Below are 19,015 nucleotides of genomic sequence, written 5' to 3'. Positions count from 1 at the left end.
GGGCCTCACTCAGCCATTAATGTCTAAACCTCTGGCAACAAAAGGGAGTACACCCCTAAGTGAAAATGTCCAAATGGGGCCCAAAGTGTTAAAATTTTGTGTGGCCACCATTATTTTCCAGCACTGCCTTAACCCTCTTGGGCATGGAGTTCACCAGAGCTTCACAGGTTGCCACTGGAGTCCTCTTCCACTCCTTCATGACAACATCATGGAGCTGGTGGATGTTAGAGACCTTGCACTTCTCCACCATCCATTTGAGGATGCCCCACAGATGCTCAATAGGGTTTAGGTCTGGAGACATGTGTCAGGGAACTCACCGTACGTATGCCCGTCCCCGTATAGCTGCAGTTCCCCTTCGTTCCAGGCGCCATGTCCCCGTCAGAGGCGTACGAGTTCCAGGACGAACGGACGTATGCTAATCCGAACACGTGGACGTACGCCAATCCGAACACACGGAGACACCCGCGCAAATTGAATGGATGTACCTATTCACGCACGGACGGCCACTTCCACCAATCCTGGCTCACTTCCCTCTATATAAACAGGATCCTGGCCTGACACCAGTGCTGGATCGTCTTCAGCTATTCCTGCAAGACCTGATCGTTGCTCCTGTGACCTTGATCCTGTGAACCTTGTTCCGTGACCTTGCTCCTGTGACCCGTTCCTGATACCCTCTCCTTGGATACCCCGTGTACTATCTTCCGGACTACCTTTGACCTCGGCTTGGACTTTCGACTTTGGCTTGTCTCCTGATTCGGTACCTCATTTGCTTACACGTTACCAGACCCCTGCTCGTCCTTGACTACGCACCTGCCTCCTGTTATTGTACCGCATTGCACGCAGTTGCCGACCTTGCCTGTTACAGACACGTAGTGCTTCCTGCACACCTGCTGGACTTCTGCTGCCTACCTCCGTGACCAGTCAACACCTCTTCTACCGTGAGGACCCAGCGTCTCCAAAGTCTTCTACTTCCACCTGCAGGCACCTGCACCCTTTCGTTGTCCTCACGCTCCCTGTTCCCATCTCTAGGGGCGTGGAGACCGGAAGCGTGCGAGAGGCCACCCTCAGCAGTCTGACTCCGCTGTAAGGTACGTGACAGAACGATCCAGCCAAAAACATGGAGTCAGACAGGGGGGCCTCACCCTTGGAAGCCTTGTGCCAACAAATCTCTGCCCTTACCCAAGCAGTTCAGGGCCTGCAAGATGGTTACCATCAACTTGAACAGAGAGTGGAGTCATTAACTCCGAACACTGCTGCTTCCCAAGGGGCTACAGCATCTCGGTCCGCCAGTCCGGCAACTCCAGCATCTATGCCCGCAATAGTGGTGCCATCCCCTGAGCCTTGTGTTCCTACTCCAGAGCGGTTTTTCGGAGATCGCAGCAAATTCCGCGCTTTTCGTAACGCATGCCAATTATACTTCCTGCTACAGCCTCGCACCTTCTCCTTGGAAAGCACAAAAGTGGGGTTCATCGTCTCCTTGCTCCAGGGGGAACTTCAGACCTGGGCCCATCGCCTCTTGGAACAGGCCAGCCCTCTACTTGACACTATGGACTCTTTTTTGAACGAGATGGCTAAATTATATGACGATCCTCAGCGTGCCACAACTGCTGAGGCCAGTCTCCACGCTCTGCAACAGGGTCGCAGACCTGTAGAGGATTATGTGACGGACTTTTTTTTTTTTTTTTGTATTAATCTTTATTAAATTTTCACATTATACAGACCACATTTTAAAATTACATTGCCAGGATTCAAATACATCTTCCTTCCATTCCGGAGTCTGAGTTTTAAAGTTCTAGGAAGGGACGGGGGATATGAAAATACATCCATACATCACATATAATTAACAGACAAGAAAAAAAAACAGTATCTAGACCATACCATAACCCCCCTTATCCTTCCTCAACTATTTTTGCACTTCCTACTTTTTTCCTACTAATATAACCCCTCCCCTCCCTCCCTCCCTTTCTATCAACACCACCCCCCCCTCCCCTCCCCTCCTATATATATATTTGTGCTTTTATTTCACGGTGTATCATAAATGTGTTATGATGATTCCCATACCTTTAATATACACTCCCCCCTCCCCCTCCCCTCTTCCCTTTCCTGTCATGGTTTAAACTGGGGTATGCATCTCTTCTATCCACTCTCGCCAGTTCCTATTAAACTCTTTTAGGTTATTTCGTTTTGCATATACTGCTCTCTCCTTACATAGATATTCATTTACCGCACTTATCCAATCCTCAACTGTGGGGGCTAGCTTTGATTGCCATCTCCTAGCTATCATCCTTCTGGCTTGAAATAAACATCTTAGGATTACTGTTGTTTCTCCTTTTCTCTCTACTTCCTCCTTTCTATAACCTAAGATACACACTATGGGATTTAATTCTATTGCCGTCCCAAAGGCCCTACTTATTATCTTTACCACTCCTTCCCAGTATCTAAATAATTTGGGACATTTCCAGAACATGTGCATTAAATTCCCTGACCCCCCACACCTGGGGCAACAGTCATCTGTTCTCTTACCAAATTTGAATAATTTCTGGGGAGTATAGTATGCTCTATTAATTAGCATCAAGTGGGAAATCCTCTGGGGAGGAGAGACCGAGACCTTTGGGCATGCCGCTAGGATATGTGACGGACTTTAGGCAGTGGAGTTCTGATACTCAATGGAATGACGCCGCCCTACGTTACCAATTCCGCATTGGACTATCCGAACCATTAAAGGATGAATTGGCCCGTATCGGAGTTCCTAGTTCTCTAGAAGACCTCATACAAGCATCCATCCAGATCGATCGCCATCTCAGGGAACGGAGATCTGAAAGAGCTGGCCAGTTTCGCCCCACTTGGATGTTACCCAAGGTTCCGAATAATCCTCCCATTTCCACACCTGCTCCCATCTCCGAAGCTCCAGAGCCAATGCAATTAGGATTACTTCGCTCACCATTGTCTCCTGAGGAGAAGCTACGCCGACGCCAGAACAATCTCTGCCTGTATTGTGGGGAAGCTGGTCATTATGCGAATGTCCAAATAAAATTCGTAAGTTCAAAGACTCATCTCTTGTATCTCATGCATTACCTCTGACAAGATCTGTTCATATAGTTGTTCCCCTTTCCTTACAGCTTCCAGGAGAAACACTCCAGGTTCAAGCTATAATTGACTCGGGTGCCTGTAGCTGCTTCATTGACCATACCCTCGTTCTGCAACACAACATTCCATTAACACTCAAGCAACGCCAACTTTCCATACGGTTAGCAGATGGATCCAACATCAGTTCAGGCCCCATTACCCATGAGACTCAACCACTGTCCGCCAACATTCTATCCGGTCACCAAGAATTAATCCGCCTGGATGTCATCTCTTCACCACTCTTCCCAATCATTCTGGGAATGCCATGGTTACAAGCCCATAATCCCCAAATAAACTGGATAACTGGTGAGGTAGTGTTTCGGTCTACTTACTGCCTCCAAAATTGTATCAAGATTTCAAACCACCTGGCCCCGGTCATTGCCTGTTCGGGCCCCACATCCGAGCTCCAGAGGTTGGTCCCACCCACATACCATAAATTCCTGGACGTATTTGACAAACGAAAGGCGGACACACTTCCCCCTCATTGGGTCTACGATTGCCCAATCGAGTTATTGCCTGGAGCCAAAATTCCATTCGGGAGGATATTCCCTCTATCGGAACCTGAACTCCAGGTCCTCAAAGAATACATCGATGAGAACCTCAAGAAAGGATTTATCCGACATTCCTCTTCTCCAGCTGGTGCTGGAATATTCTTTGTTGAAAAAAAAAGACCGTTCGCTCCGCCCATGTGTGGATTACCGGGATTTAAATAAAGTGACAATTAAGATCCGCTATCCCCTTCCATTGATCCCAGAATTATTCCAGAGACTTCGATCAGCCAAAATATTTACAAAGCTGGATTTACGAGGGGCCTATAACCTAATCAGAATCCGTAAGGGGGATGAATGGAAAACGGCTTTTCGGACACGTTTTGGCCACTTTTAGTATCTGGTCATGCCATTCGGACTCTGCAACGCTCCAGCTACTTTTCAACATTTTGTTAATGATATTTTCAGGGACTTTTTGGATTTATTCGTAATTGTTTATTTGGATGACATTTTGGTATTTTCAAACTCCCTAGAAACCCATCGTGACCATGTAAAACAAGTTCTCCTGAGATTAAGGCAAAATGGGCTATACGCCAAGGCCGAGAAGTGCGAGTTCGAACGGCAGACCATTCACTTCCTTGGTCTGGTGATATCAACTGAGGGAATAGAGATGGATCCCCAAAAGGTGTCAGCCATTTTATCCTGGCCACCTCCAACTGATAAAAAAGGGGTACAGCGCTTCATTGGATTCTCTAATTTTTACAGGAAATTTATCAAAAACGTTTCCAGTGTTATAGCTCCCATCACGCAACTCACCAGCAAACAAAACCGTTTTCAATGGTCTATCGAGGCCCAAGCTGCGTTTGATAAACTAAAAGGACTATTCACATCGGCCCCAATTCTCAAACACCCTGACCCTGCTCTACCCTACACTCTGGAAGTGGACGCTTCAGAGAACGCTGTAGGCGCTGTTCTGTCCCAACGCCAAGGGCTTAAATCATTAATGCATCCTGTAGCGTTCTTCTCCAAGAAACTAAATACGTCAGAAAGGAACTACAATGTGGGAGATCGGGAACTTCTGGCAATCAAACTGGCTTTAGAAGAATGGCGGTACCTTCTGGAGGGGGCAACACATCCAATATTGATCTTTACAGATCATAAAAAGTTGGAATATCTCAGAACAGCCAAGCGTCTCAGGCCCCGGCAGGCGAGATGGGCTCTTTTCTTCTCCCGTTTTAATTTTCACATAACCTACAGACCAGGATCCAAGAACAGTAAACCTGACGCATTATCCCGTATGTTCTCTGAAACTGAAGTCTCATCCCCTCCAGACACTATTCTGCAAGCTGGGAACTTTCTATTAACACAAACCAGTTTTCTATCACAGGTTCGGCAGTCGTCTCAAGGTGCAGCAGTCCCTCCCGGTATTAACCTCCAAGAAAAAGATGGTCTTCTCTGGCGAGGAAGTAAACTATTCATTCCTCAAAACCTTCGCATCTCCGTCCTACAGGCTTGTCATGACTATCCCCTGGCGGGTCACTTTGGGGGTCACAAGACGATAAATTTAGTTCAAAGGCATTTCTGGTGGCCAAACCTCGCAAAAGACTGTAGGAACTATGTTAGCTCTTGTTCAACCTGTCTCCGGAATAAGAATAGCAAAAACAAGGCCTGGGGATTGTTGAGGCCATTACCTATCCCTGAAAGACCATGGGATAAGATCGCAATGGACTTTATTGTTGAGCTTCCTCCCTCTGAAGGGTTCTCCTCTATTTTTGTGGTGGTGGATCGCTTTTCCAAGATGGCACACTTCATCCCCATGAAAGGAACTCCGTCTGCAACTGAGACAGCCAGAGTATTCATTAAAGAAATTGTCAGACTCCATAGAATTCCCGGTGATATCGTCTCTGATCGTGGAGTCCAATTTACATCAAAATTTTGGAAATCATTGTGTGAAGCTCTGGGTATCAAGTTAAATTTCTCTTCAGCCTACCATCCCCAAACAAACGGGCAGACCGAACGCACCAATCAAACGTTGGAACAATATTTACGTTGTTTTACTTCTTTTTCTCAGGAAGATTGGGCCTCGTTATTACCTTTGGCAGAATTTGCATTCAATAACTCTACTCACTCTGCCACGAACCAGTCACCATTTTATTCTAACTATGGTTTTCATCCCTCCTTCCTGCCAACATCCCTACCGAATTCTCCTGTACCAGCCGTCCAGGATAGGCTGAATTTCTTTGTTATCAACAATCAGGTACTTAAAGAAACCCTCTCTAAGGCACAGGAGGACGATAAAAAAAATTTCAACAGGAAGAGAAGGGGAGAATTGGATTTAAAAATCGGTGATCGTGTATGGCTTTAAACCGCAAACCTGAAACCGGCGTGTCCCTCTAAAAAATTGGGACCCAGATATTTGGGACCTTTTCCTATTAAGAAGAAAATTAATTCAGTGGCCTATGAACTCGAACTTCCCGTCTCATTCAAGATCCATCCTGTATTTCACACTTCTCTACTTAAGCCTGATGTACCCAATTCTTTTCCAGGTCGAGAGTTGGGCTCTCCCGAAGCTATATTGATAGATGGAGAGGAGGAGTTCGAGATCGAAGCCATTCTAGACTACAGGAAGCGACAAGGACAAAATCAATACTTGATTAAGTGGAAAGGCTTTGGCCCTGAAGATAATTCCTGGGAACCCGAAGCAAACCTTCATGCCCAGAGGCTTATACGGGCTTTTTACCGCTCTCAAAGGTCGGTTCAAAGGGGCACCCGGAGGCTGCCCTTAAGGGGGGGGCACTGTCAGGGAACTCACCGTACGTATGCCCGCCCCCGTATAGCTGCAGTTCCCCTTCGTTCCAGGCGCCATGCGCGGTGTCCCCGTCAGAGGCGTACGAGTTCCAGGACGAACGGACGTATGCTAATCCGAACACGTGGACGTACGCCAATCCGAACACACGGAGACACCCGCCCAAATTGAACGGATGTACGTATTCACGCACGGACGGCCACTTCCACTAATCCTGGCTCACTTCCCTCTATATAAACAGGATCCTGGCCTGACACCAGTGCTGGATTGTCTTCAGCTATTCCTGCAAGACCTGATCGTTGCTCCTGTGACCTTGATCCTGTGAACCTTGTTCCGTGACCTTGCTCCTGTGATCCTTGCTCCTGTGACCCGTTCCTGATACCCTCTCCTTGGATACCCCGTGTACTATCTTCCGGACTACCTTTGACCTCGGTTTGGACTTTCGACTTTGGCTTGTCTCCTGATTCGGGACCTCATTTGCTTACACGTTACCAGACCCCTGCTCGTCCTTGACTACGCACCTGCCTCCTGTTATTGTACCGCATTGCACGCAGTTGCCGACCTTGCCTGTTACAGACACGTAGTGCTTCCTGCACACCTGCTGGACTTCTGCTGCCTACCTCCGTGACCAGTCAACACCTCTTCTACCGTGAGGACCCAGCGTCTCCAAAGTCTTCTACTTCCACCTGCAGGCACCTGCACCCTTTCGTTGTCCTCACGCTCCCTGTTCTCATCTCCAGGGGCATGGAGACCGGAAGCGTGCGAGAGGCCACCCTCAGCAGTCTGACTCCGCTGTAAGGTACGTGACAACATGCTTGGCCAGTTCATCACCTTTACCTTCAGCTTCTTTAGCAAGGCAATGGTCATCTTGGAGGTGTGTTTGGGGTAACTATCATGTTGGAATATTGCCCTGCTGCCCGTCTCGGAAGGGTGGTGATCATGCTCTGCTTCAGTATGTTACAGTACATGTTGGCATTCATGGTTCCCTCAATGAACTGAAGCTCTCCAGTGCCGGCAGCACTAATGCAGCACCAGACCATGACACTCCCACCACCATGCTTGACTGTATGCAAGACACACTTGTCTTCGTACTCTTCACCTGGTTGCTGCCACACACGCTTGACACCATCTGAACCCAATACGTTTATCTCGGTCTCATCAGATCACAGGACATGGTTCGAGTAATCCATGTCCTTAGCCTGCTTGTCTTCAGCAAACTGTTTGCGGGCGTTCTTGTGCATCATCTTTAGAGGAAGTTTCCTTCTCTGACGACAGCCATGCAGATCAATTTGATGCAGTGTGTGGCGTATGGTCTGAGCACTGACAGGCTGACCCCCCCGCCCCCACCCCTTCAACCTCTGTAGCAACGTTGGCAGCACTCTTACGTCTATTTCCCAAAGACAACCTCTGGATGATGCTGAGCATGTGCACTCAACTTCTTTGGCTGACCATGGTGAGGCCTGTTTTGAGTGTAACCTGTCCTGTTAAACTGCTGTATGGTCTTGGCCACCAACCTCCGCATGCACAGCAACCCTCACCTCCCAGCCTTGATCCGCTCCCCTGGTCATCCATAAAGACCTCGACTTGTCTGTGCATCCACCCCGGTCCCCTGTTCACCGCAGCTGCCTGCAAACTCATCCGAGTGACATCTCAGCCATGTTGGAGGAGCAGAGGAAAAAACTGCCTCCTCCTTTCTTTCTCCACAACTTTCTTTTCCCCAGCCCAGTCCTTCCTCCTCCTTATATAGTATCACTCCCCCTTGGACTTTACTCACTGTCCCCTCCCCTCTTAGCTCTTCATATTAACTCATGCAATGTCTCCCCTAAACACACTGTCAAGCCCGGCCCTGCACTACTTTTTCTTTTCTGTCTTTTCTGTTCCGGGCCTCACTCAGCCATTAATGTCTAAACCTCTGGCAACAAAAGGGAGTACACCCCTAAGTGAAAATGTCCAAATGGGGCCCAAAGTGTTAAAATTTTGTGTGGCCACCATTATTTTCCAGCACTGCCTTAACCCTCTTGGGCATGGAGTTCACCAGAGCTTCACAGGTTGCCACTGGAGTCCTCTTCCACTCCTTCATGACAACATCATGGAGCTGGTGGATGTTAGAGACCTTGCACTTCTCCACCATCCATTTGAAGATGCCCCACAGATGCTCAATAGGGTTTAGGTCTGGAGACATGCTTGGCCAGTTCATCACCTTTACCTTCAGCTTCTTTAGCAAGGCAATGGTCATCTTGGAGGTGTGTTTGGGGTAACTATCATGTTGGAATATTGCCCTGCTGCCCGTCTCGGAAGGGTGGTGATCATGCTCTGCTTCAGTATGTTACAGTACATGTTGGCATTCATGGTTCCCTCAATGAACTGAAGCTCTCCAGTGCCGGCAGCACTCATGCAGCACCAGACCATGGCACTCCCACCACCATGCTTGACTGTATGCAAGACACACTTGTCTTTGTACTCTTCACCTGGTTGCTGCCACACACGCTTGACACCATCTGAACCCAATACGTTTATCTCGGTCTCATCAGATCACAGGACATGGTTCGAGTAATCCATGTCCTTAGCCTGCTTGTCTTCAGCAAACTGTTTGCGGGCGTTCTTGTGCATCATCTTTAGAGGAGAATTTGATGCAGTGTGTGGCGTATGGTCTGAGCACTGACAGGCTGACCCCCCCGCCCCCACCCCTTCAACCTCTGTAGCAACGTTGGCAGCACTCTTACATCTATTTCCCAAAGACAACCTCTGGATGATGCTGAGCATGTGCACTCAACTTCTTTGGTTGACCATGGCGAGGCCTGTTCTGAGTGTAACCTGTCCTGTTAAACTGCTGTATGGTCTTGGCCACCATGCTGCAGCTCAGTTTCAGGGTCTTTACAATCCTACCGCCTAGGCCATCTGCTTGTAGAGCAACAATTCTTTTTTTCAGACCCTCAGAGAGTTCTTTGCCATGAGGTGCAATGTTGAACTTCCAGTGACCAGTATGAGAGAGTGAGAGTGATGACACCAAATTTAACACACCTGCTCCCCATTCAAACCGGAGACCTTGTAACACTAACGAGTCACATGACATCAAGGAGGGAAAATGGCTAATTGGGCCCAATTTGGACATTTTCACTTAGGGGTGTACTCGATTTTGTTGCCAGCGGTTTAGACATTAATGGCTGTATGTTGAGTTATTGTGAAGGGACAGCAAATTTACACTGTTATACAAGCTGTACACTCACTAAAGTGTCATGTATCAATGCAAAAAAAAGTTCTAAAAACTGCAATTTTTTCAAGAGCAGTGATTTTAATAATGCTTAAAGTTAAACAATAATAGTGAAATATTCCTTTAAATTTTGTACCTGGGGGCTGTCTATAGTATGCCTGTAAAGTGGCACATCTTTCCCGTGTTTTGAACATTCCAAGAGCAAAATGACATTTCTAAATAAAAAAAATAATTTAAAAGTACTCATGGCTATAATGAAACCCAGATGAACCCGGAACCAAAATAAAAATAAAAAATAAAAAAAATGGCGTAAATTCCCCCCAAAAATCCATACCAGACCCTTAATCGAGCACGCAACCTGACAGGCCTCAGGAAAAAGGGGGGGATGAGAGAGCACCCCCCCTCCTGAACCGTTCCAGGCCACATGCCCTCAACATGGGGAGGGTGCTTTGGGGTAGCAGCCCCCCCAAAGCACCTTGTCCACATGTTGATGTGGACAAGGGCCTCATCCCCAAGACCCTTGCCCAGTGGTTGCTGGGGTCTGTGGGCGGGGGGCTTATCGGAATCTGGAAGCCCCCTTTAACAAGGGGACCCCCAATTCCCTGCTTCTCCCCTGGAAAATGGTAACAAATGTACCCCTACCATTTCACAAAAGAGTGTAAAAATGGTAAAAAAAATAAAAAAACACAAGACACGGCTTGGGACAATGCCTTTATTAAAGAATAAAGAAAGACAAGTATTCCACGAAGTCCATTCATCTTCTTTTTCTCTTGCTCCGACAGACCAAAAAAAAAAAGCTGCACGCCGCCACCGATCTGCCTCCATGGGAGGCACACGCCTTAATGACTGCCTCTCAGGTGACATCTCTTTTATAACTGAGGGAGGGGCCATGCAATGACGTTGCCAGGTGACCCCGCCCCCCTCTGACGCACGAGACAAGTTGATATAATAAACGATTTATTTATACTAATAATAAAGGGCCATGGCCTATTTAATCCACAGGTTTGAGATAAAAGTGATTTTTCATTAAGGTTGAGGAGTTCTGACCACAATCCCATTAGCAGACAGTGCAAAAAATTTAAATAATGGCATTGAACAAACTTGTAACCTTTAGGGGTCAGCACAGTCACGGAAATGAAGAGACCATGACTATGGGGGTTATTTATGAAAGGTAAATCCACTTTGCACTACAAGTGCAAAGTACACTTGAAATTGCACTGAAAGTGCACTTGGAAGTGCAGTCGCTGTAAATCTGAGTAGTAGATCTGAAATGAGGGGAAGCTCTGCTTATTTTATTATCCAATCATGTGCAAGCTAAAATGCTGTTTATTTCCCTTGCATGTCCCCCTCGGATCTACAGCGACTGCACTTCCAAGTGCACTTTCAGTATAATTTCAAGTGCACTTTGCACTTGTAGTGCAAAGTGGATTTGCCTTTAGTAAATAATCCTCTATGTCGTTATAGGACAGGATCTGGCATACAGTGGTGTGAAAAAGTGTTTGCCCCCTTCCTCATTTCCTGTTCCTTTGCATGTTTGTCACACTTAAGTGTTTCGGAACATCAAACCAATTTAAACAATAGTCAAGGACAACACAAGTAAACACAAAATGCAATTTGTGAATGAAGGTGTTTATTATTAAAGGTGAAAAAAAATCCAAACCATCATGGCCCTGTGTGAAAAAGTGATTGCCCCCTAAACCTAATAACTGGTTGGGCCACCCTTAGCAGCAACAACTGCAACCAAGCGTTTGCGATAACGTGCAATGAGGCTTTTACAGCGTCCTGGAGGAATTTTGGCCCACTCATCTTTGCAGAATTGTCCTAATTCAGTTACATTAGAGGGTTTTCGAGCATGAACGGCCTTTTTAAGGTCATACCACAACATCTCAATAGGATTCAGGTCAGGACTTTGGCTAGGCCACTCCAAAGTCTTCATTTTGTTTTTCTTCAGCCATTCAGTGGTGGACTTGCTGGTGTGTTTAGGATCATTGTCCTGCTGCAGAACCCAAGTTCGTTTCAGCTTGAGTACACGAACAGATGGTCGGACATTCTCCTTCAGGATCTCTTGGTAGACAGCAGAATTCATAGTTCCTTTTATCACGGCAAGTCTTCCAGGTCCTGAAGCAGCAAAACAGCCCCAGACCATCACACTACCACCACCATATTTTACTGTTGGTATAATGTTCTTTTTATGAAATGCAGTGTTCCTTCTACGCCAGATATACTTGGACACACACCTTCCAAAGAGTTCCACTTTTGTCTCATCGGTCCACAGAATGTTGTCCCAAAAGTCTTGGGGATCATCAAGATGTGTTGTGGAGAAAATGAGACGAGCTTTGATGTTCTTTTTGCTCAGCAGTGGTTTTCTCCTTGGAACTCTGCCATGCAGGCCATTTTTGCCCAGTCTTTTCCTGATGGTGGAGGCATGAACGCTGACCTTAACTGAGGCAAGTGAGGCCTGCAGTTCCTTGGACGTTGTTGTGGGGTCTTTTGAGACCTCTTGGATGAGTCGTCGCTGCGCTCTTGGGGTAATTTTGGGCGGCCGGCCACTCCTGGGAAGGTTCACCACTGTTCCATGTCTTCGCCATTTGTGGATAATGGCTCTCACTGTGGTTCGCTGGATTACCAAAGCTTTGGAAATGGCTTTATAACCCTTTCCAGACTGATAGATCTCAATTACTTTCTTTCTCAATTGTTCCTGAATTTCTTTGGGTCTCGGCATGATGTGTAGCTTTTAAGAAACTTCTGGTGGACCTTACTGTGTCAAGCAGCTCCTATTTAAGTGATGCCTTGATTGTGAACAGGTGTGGCAATAATCAGGCCTGGGTGTGGCTAGAGAAATTGAACTCAGGTGTGGACAACCACAGTTATAGTATGTTTTAACAAGGGGGGCAATCACTTTTTCACACAGGGCCATGATGGTTTGGATTTTTTTTCACCTTTAATAATAAACACCTTCATTTACAAATTGCATTTTGTGTTTACTTGTGTTGTCCTTGACTATTGTTTAAATTGGTTTGATGTTCCGAAACACTTAAGTGTGACAAACATGCAAAGGAACAGGAAATGAGGAAGGGGGCAAACACTTTTTCACACCACTGTAGTCATTACCGATAAAGTACTGTACAGAAAATTACTATAATTATTTTAGTAAATGTATGCTTTACAGGAAAAAATAATGAATTAAAGTTTTAGCTATTCAGCATTTATTAGAATATGTAGGGCTAGTTTATCACAGGATAGTGGAACATAAAGCAACTATGGAGACTTTGGATGAAACTGGGCCCAATAGCAAATTACCTAATGCAAACATTAGTTTTATTTAAGCAGTACCAGTACACTGAAGTACTATGTGCTAGTGTTATAATTGTTTACTAAAATAAGTCCATGCTTTGTGGCGCTAGATGCACAGATAATACACACAATACTGCTGGCACTACAAATGTACCATAGAATAGGCTTTGAAGGGTTGTTTGCCAAGTTTCATTAATATGCCCACCTAAGCTTTATTTACAACATCAATCCTATAATCAAATATCTTCATTACTAAAATAAGTGTACAGTTGATATGCACTTGCAGGCAGCTGCCTATAGGAAGGACAATACATAGTGACCCTGCTATCCTGGATGCCTATGTACCTTTTATGTAGGCAACTTGTTTCAGATCTACCATTGGCTTCAACTGCCATCCAAAATGTAATTATGATGTTTTAGAAAGTGAAAATACCCACAGGATGCTTGAACTATAGAGTTTTTTTTATAGAGTATTTAATTTGATAATGGATATATTTCCAAACTTCCAAAAGAGTTTAAAAAGTATAACAGATTGTAAATATTGTTTTTTTTTTGTTCCGACTATCTCACCATCTCACTGCCCTGGCCACTTTGAATGACAATTGTGCGGTCATACAACACTGTACCCAAAAGAAAGTTTTATAATTTTTTTCTGCGGTTTTTATTTTTTGTAAAAAAAATGTAAAAAGATCGAATAAAAAAAAAAAGAAAAAAAAAAAAAATATATACCGTATATACTCGAGTATAGGCCGACCCGAATATAAGCCGAGGCCCCCAATTTACCCCCAAAAAAACTGGCAAACTTATTGACTCGTGTATAAGCCGAGGGTGAGACATGCCTGTCCATCCCTGTGTGTGTGTCCGTCCATCCCTGTGTGTCCGTCCATCCCTGTGTGTCCGTCCATCCCTGTGTGTCCGTCCATCCATCCCTGTGTGTGTGTGTGTCCATCCATCCATCCATCCCTGTGTGTGTGTGTCTCCATCCATCCATCCCTGTGTGTGTGTGTCTCCATCCATCCATCCATCCCTGTGTGTGTCTCCATCCATCCACCCATCCCTGTGTGTGTCTCCATCCATCCACCCATCCCTGTGTGTGTGTGTATCCGTGTGTGTGTGTGTGTGTGTGTGTGTGTGTGTGTCCAGCCTACCTTTGTCCCGAGCCTCCGTCCCGTGCCTTGCCTCCTTGCCTCCGTTCCGTCCCGTGCCTTGCCTCCTTGCCTCCGTTCCGTCCCGTGCCGTGCCGTGCCTTGCCGTCGTGTCGTGCCTTGCCTTGCCTCCGTCCCGTCCCGTCCCGTCCCGTGCCGTGCCGTGCCTTGCCTTGCCTTGCCTTGCCTCCGTCCCGTGCCCTCTTCGGCGGCCATTGTAAAATTCAAAAGCCGCGCCTCCTCCTTCGCCTGTGATAGGCGGAACACTGAATTTCCCAGCAGCCTGTGTTCCGCCTATCACTGACGTCGTATCATCCTCGTCCGTAGTACGAGGATGATACGATGTCCGTGATAGGCGGAACACAGGCTGCTGGGAAATTCAGTGTTCCGCCTATCACAGGCGAAGGCGGAGCCGGAGGCGCGGCTTTTGAATAGAATGGCCGCTGTCTGTCTGCTCGACACGCTGATCGAGCGGGCAGACAGCGATGACTCGAGTATAAGCCGAGGGGGGCACTTTCAGCCTCAAAAAAGAGGCTGAAAATCTCGGCTTATACTCGAGTATATACGGTATATATATATATATTTTAATAAAAATTCAAAACGGGTAATTTTTGTCCGTCATTGATGTACGCTGATGAGGCGGCAGTGATGGGCACCGATAGGTGGCAGTGATGGGCACTGATGGGTGGCAGTGATGGGCACGGATCGATTAAACTGATAGGCAGCACTTCTAGGTGACACTGATTAGCACCACTGGTGAGCATTGATAGGTGGCACTTGTGGGCATAGATAGGTGCTTGTGGGCATTGATAAGTGGCACTTGTGGGCATTGATTGGTGGCACTTATGAGGCATAATTGCCTCTTCCGTTTCGGGACCGATGTCCCTTTAAGGTGAGCTGGTGATCTGCTTTTTTTTTCTCCTCCCCTTGTCAGCGTGAGGAGTTCATGTCGGTGAGGGGTGGATTTATAAATGATGGGCAGTTGGTGGCAGAATTTTTAAAGATGCTCAGTGCTGCAAAACAAAACTTTTTTATGCTATTTTTCAAATAATTACATTTACACATTCCACTGTTTTCCTCACCATTAGTTATAGCAATACTGACCAGTTCCCTGAAGCCGCTCTTCTTTTACACTTGCCTTCTTTCTCATTGACATCATCACATGTAATGCACGTTATTGCTGGGGTTTGTTATAACAGGTACAGTCTTGGTGTGTTCCATTCCTTTTTTGAAAAGGGTCTGAATAGATTCCATTCATTTTATCACTTGGTTGGCATTATACTGTAAGGCCACCATTTTTATCTATGAATTCAGGAGGGAATTTAAAATATTCTAATATTTTCCTGATGTATATCAGCTAAGCAGAAGCAATAAGAATTATCCATATGCATATTTTTTTGACCAAAAATAAACAAAATGTATGTTAATGTTCTGAACATAATATAGTTTTTTATATATATTACTCTACATTCTCTGTAAAATAAATGCACTGTGTTTCTCTTTTGCAGATACAGTGTGTGAATAGCAACTTTGGAGCCACTTTCATGTCCACGTGTGACACTCTGCCTTACCTCTACAGCCCGAAACCAAGCTGCTGGCACGTAACATTAGCATGACTCCATCCTTCTTATCAAAGCAAGCCATTCATCTCAGCGTGCCTCATCCAATTGGGGGAAGCACACAATCTTGTATATTTAAATTAAATAGTCTGCTTTTGCCAGTTAATAAATTCTTTAGAACACGTGTGTTTCTGATGTACATATGTCTACTTGAGATGTTATATAACTAATGGATATACTTAAAGTTTAAGTTTAGGTATGTTCTCTGTTTGGAAGAGGTGGAGAGGTAGGGCTGTGATGTAAAGATCTCCACCTTCAGATAATGCCTTTTATACCCTGAAGCCAATACTGAAAACTGCATGGCTGCCATAGACACAGATTACCCTCCCAGATCCACAATAAATGGCTGCCATCCTTATTAATGTCACGTGAGATAAACATGTATTCCGGGGGTTGGGACATCTAATATTCACACCCTTGATACCAAACTTAATTTTTTTTTATGGGACTTTTTAAGACATCTTCTGCCTGCAGCACCTAGGCAAGGGTATTGTCACACCAGATCATAAGAGAATGCATAGCATTCCAAATGCCAAGAGAAGATGCTCTTGCAGGGTTTGGGCTGCTGTGCATTTCCCAAAAGTCTCATCAGAAGCATAATATTACACCCTGCAATGCAGAAGATGGGGGAAAAGGTAAGTATATAATTGTATTTTTCTTCTTTAGCCCTTGTACACACGGTCGGAGATTCCGACGGAATGTTTCCTATCGGACCGTTTTGTCGGATATTCCGACTGTGTGTGGTCTCCATCGGACTGTTTCCGTCGGAATATCCGACCGACCAAGTTTTCCAACTTGCCGGTAAAATTTTCCGACAAAATGCTCCTATCGGACATACTTCGATCATGTGTAGCCTACTTGGACAAAGTGCCACGCATGCTCAGATCAAATTCCTAGACCAAAGCTATTGGCTACTAGCCTGAACGTAGTCCCGTCGTAATGAAATAAGGTCATCACGTTATGTACAATTGGATTTTCCGACAACTTAGTCCGACCGTGTGTATGCAACATCACTTCCGGACCTCTTCGGAAATAATCCGTCGGAATTACTCCGACGGATTTGGTTGTCGGAATCTCCGACCGTGTGTACAAGGGCTTAAAGGTTAGGGGAGAGGACTTGGATCTAATAAACAAAGGTTATTATTAGGTAATAACGGTCCACTTTAAAACTCATACATATAAACAACAGTATCATTTTATTCTGTAATTTTCAAAGGGTTACAATAGTCTTTTTTTAAATACTTTTGTTCTTTGGCAGAATTTCACTGCTGGTGTACTCCCTACACTTATTATACATACCTTTGGAAGACAGTAAAAGCTAACAAGGCTCAAATTGGTTATCAATTTCCCCATGATTTAGTCGAGCAGAGACTCACACGATCTTCAGCTAGAACTAGGTGACAAGCAAGTAAAGCTGGGTACACACTTTAAGTTGTTCTTTTTCATTCAACCCAGTGGGCTGACTGAAAAAAAAAAAATGTACAGATCGCTGCACTAATACATCGGTTAGTGCAGTGATCTCCCTGCTGAGCTATTGTGTTCTGACAGGGTGACTGCCCCCCACCAGAACACAATGATCAGCGAGAGCAGCCATTGGCTGTGAGTGCTGATTTTCCAGTATACTCAATCACCCTATGTAAATACAGTTCATTCTCAGCTCAGACTCATTTAATGGTAAAGCGAGGTTAAGGACAGAAGCCAATTAACCTACCTGCATGTCTTTAGTTTGTGGGAGGAAACCGGAGTACCCGGCGGAAACCCACGCAGGCGCAGGGAGAACATGCAAACTCCAGGAAGGTAGAGTCATGGTTGGGATTCGAACCAGCGACCCTTCTTACTGCTAGGTGAGAGTGCTAACCACTACACCACTGTGCCGCCCATAGCTGGTACCAGCTATGAGTAAGCACTAACCTTAGTGTGAAAAGCGTTAGCTGTTAGCATCTTTCGCTGTGATGTAATTTGCTGTGTCCTAAATATTATTTGAATAAAGCATCGTTTTAGCATTGGAGTGCAGCCTTCCACAATTCTGTCATTATCCACATTATATGCATGCTGTGGCTCGCACCCGGATCCCTTCACCTGGAGCAATTTTCTCTGAGTTCCCAGGACCTGCATTTGAGCGGTGGTGTATATCTCTCTTGTGATTCTCTGGACTTTTACTGGCCTACCTGCTACATCCAGCCCTCGTGTCCTCTAAGTGTTATAAACGATCTCTCATTATCCAAATGCTTAACGCAGCCAAAGCCTGTATACCTTTTTTTTGGCGTCAAATGGAATCACCACAAATGGGAGTCTAGCTTCATAAGATTCAAGACATATGCACTATGGCAGATGCTAGTATTTCTTCCAATCATAAAGAAGAAGCCTAGCCAGCTAGTCCCGAGCTGAATTAGAGGGCTCTCTGGACTGGAGTTTGTAGAGTACAGTCCCCTGACTGAGAATTCCTTATGCAGGGGGGACACTGGATGATTTTCCTGTGGCCCACTGTAACGTGAACCTTGAAGTATACCATGCCCTAACACGCCCTTCCCTTTTCACGTGTTTTTGTTTTTCTTTCTTACTTTTTCTTCTTCACACTAGACCACCCCTGACAGAATTTACAGGTGATAGACGGGCCAAATATTGGAGATCCTATTTATGTTTTTGCCTCATGTTACTGTGATACTTGTAATGGTGAATTGCTCTTAGACACCACCAGTTTCTCTTTCAGGTTATTGGGTTGATTCCCATATTTTGTCTTGAAGACACCATTTTGTTTTTTGCTCCAACTATTTATCTGTAGGCCTATGTAGGACTTTGAAATGTGTGCTTAGCCTCTAGGTTTAGCACCATATGTTGGGCACATGTAATTTTTTTTTTCTCTCTCTATGTATGCTGAAACCTAAATAAACCGTGTGCACTTTGCAATAAAGGAACACTGATAACTAGCATGGCCATAGCTTGGCAGATATGTCCCCAAGAATGCTGGTCATGTTTAACATGGGTAACATGAGCAGTTGCAATTCTTGTCCAGTGGTTATAGGAACACACAGGTGGCAGTACACCTTATTTGTGAATACATACCTAATTGACACTGAAAGTATTCCATTCCAAGTCTTTACAATTATGGCACCAATGTCTCACAGTGATATATAAAAAATTATTTGTCTACAACCTTCTCACCTACATAGACTGGAATATACAGTACATAATTATTTAAAAGAGGCTGAAGTTCCGCTAAGATGTGACATTTTGCTGAATCTGGTTGCAATGGATTATACAGTGTAAAAGTCAGTACAATAAAATGAGGATTTTCTGATTACAAATGTAAAGTTTCTTGCATAGCA

General features: G+C 45.3%; 1 protein-coding gene across 2 annotated transcripts in view; it reads left to right on the top strand.

The window, feature by feature from the left end:
* Positions 1 to 15,811, top strand: part of PPP1R1B (protein phosphatase 1 regulatory inhibitor subunit 1B) — a 377,724-nt gene extending 361,913 nt beyond the window's left edge. For both annotated transcript variants that reach the window (XM_077459485.1, XM_077459486.1), the window contains one exon: positions 15,579 to 15,811. In XM_077459485.1, coding sequence (XP_077315611.1) covers positions 15,579 to 15,595 — 17 coding nt within the window. In that variant the 3' untranslated portion in view covers positions 15,596 to 15,811. The remainder of the gene's footprint in view (positions 1 to 15,578) is intronic.
* The last annotated feature ends 3,204 nt before the right edge of the window (positions 15,812 to 19,015 follow it).

Source organism: Lithobates pipiens, unplaced genomic scaffold (assembly GCF_037356315.1).
Source record: "Lithobates pipiens isolate NorthernLeopardFrog02 unplaced genomic scaffold, aLitPip1_a1.2 Scaffold_28, whole genome shotgun sequence".
NCBI lineage: Eukaryota > Metazoa > Chordata > Amphibia > Anura > Ranidae > Lithobates > Lithobates pipiens.
Note: the sequence above shows the minus strand (reverse complement) of the source record. Positions and strands in the feature narration are given on the sequence as shown.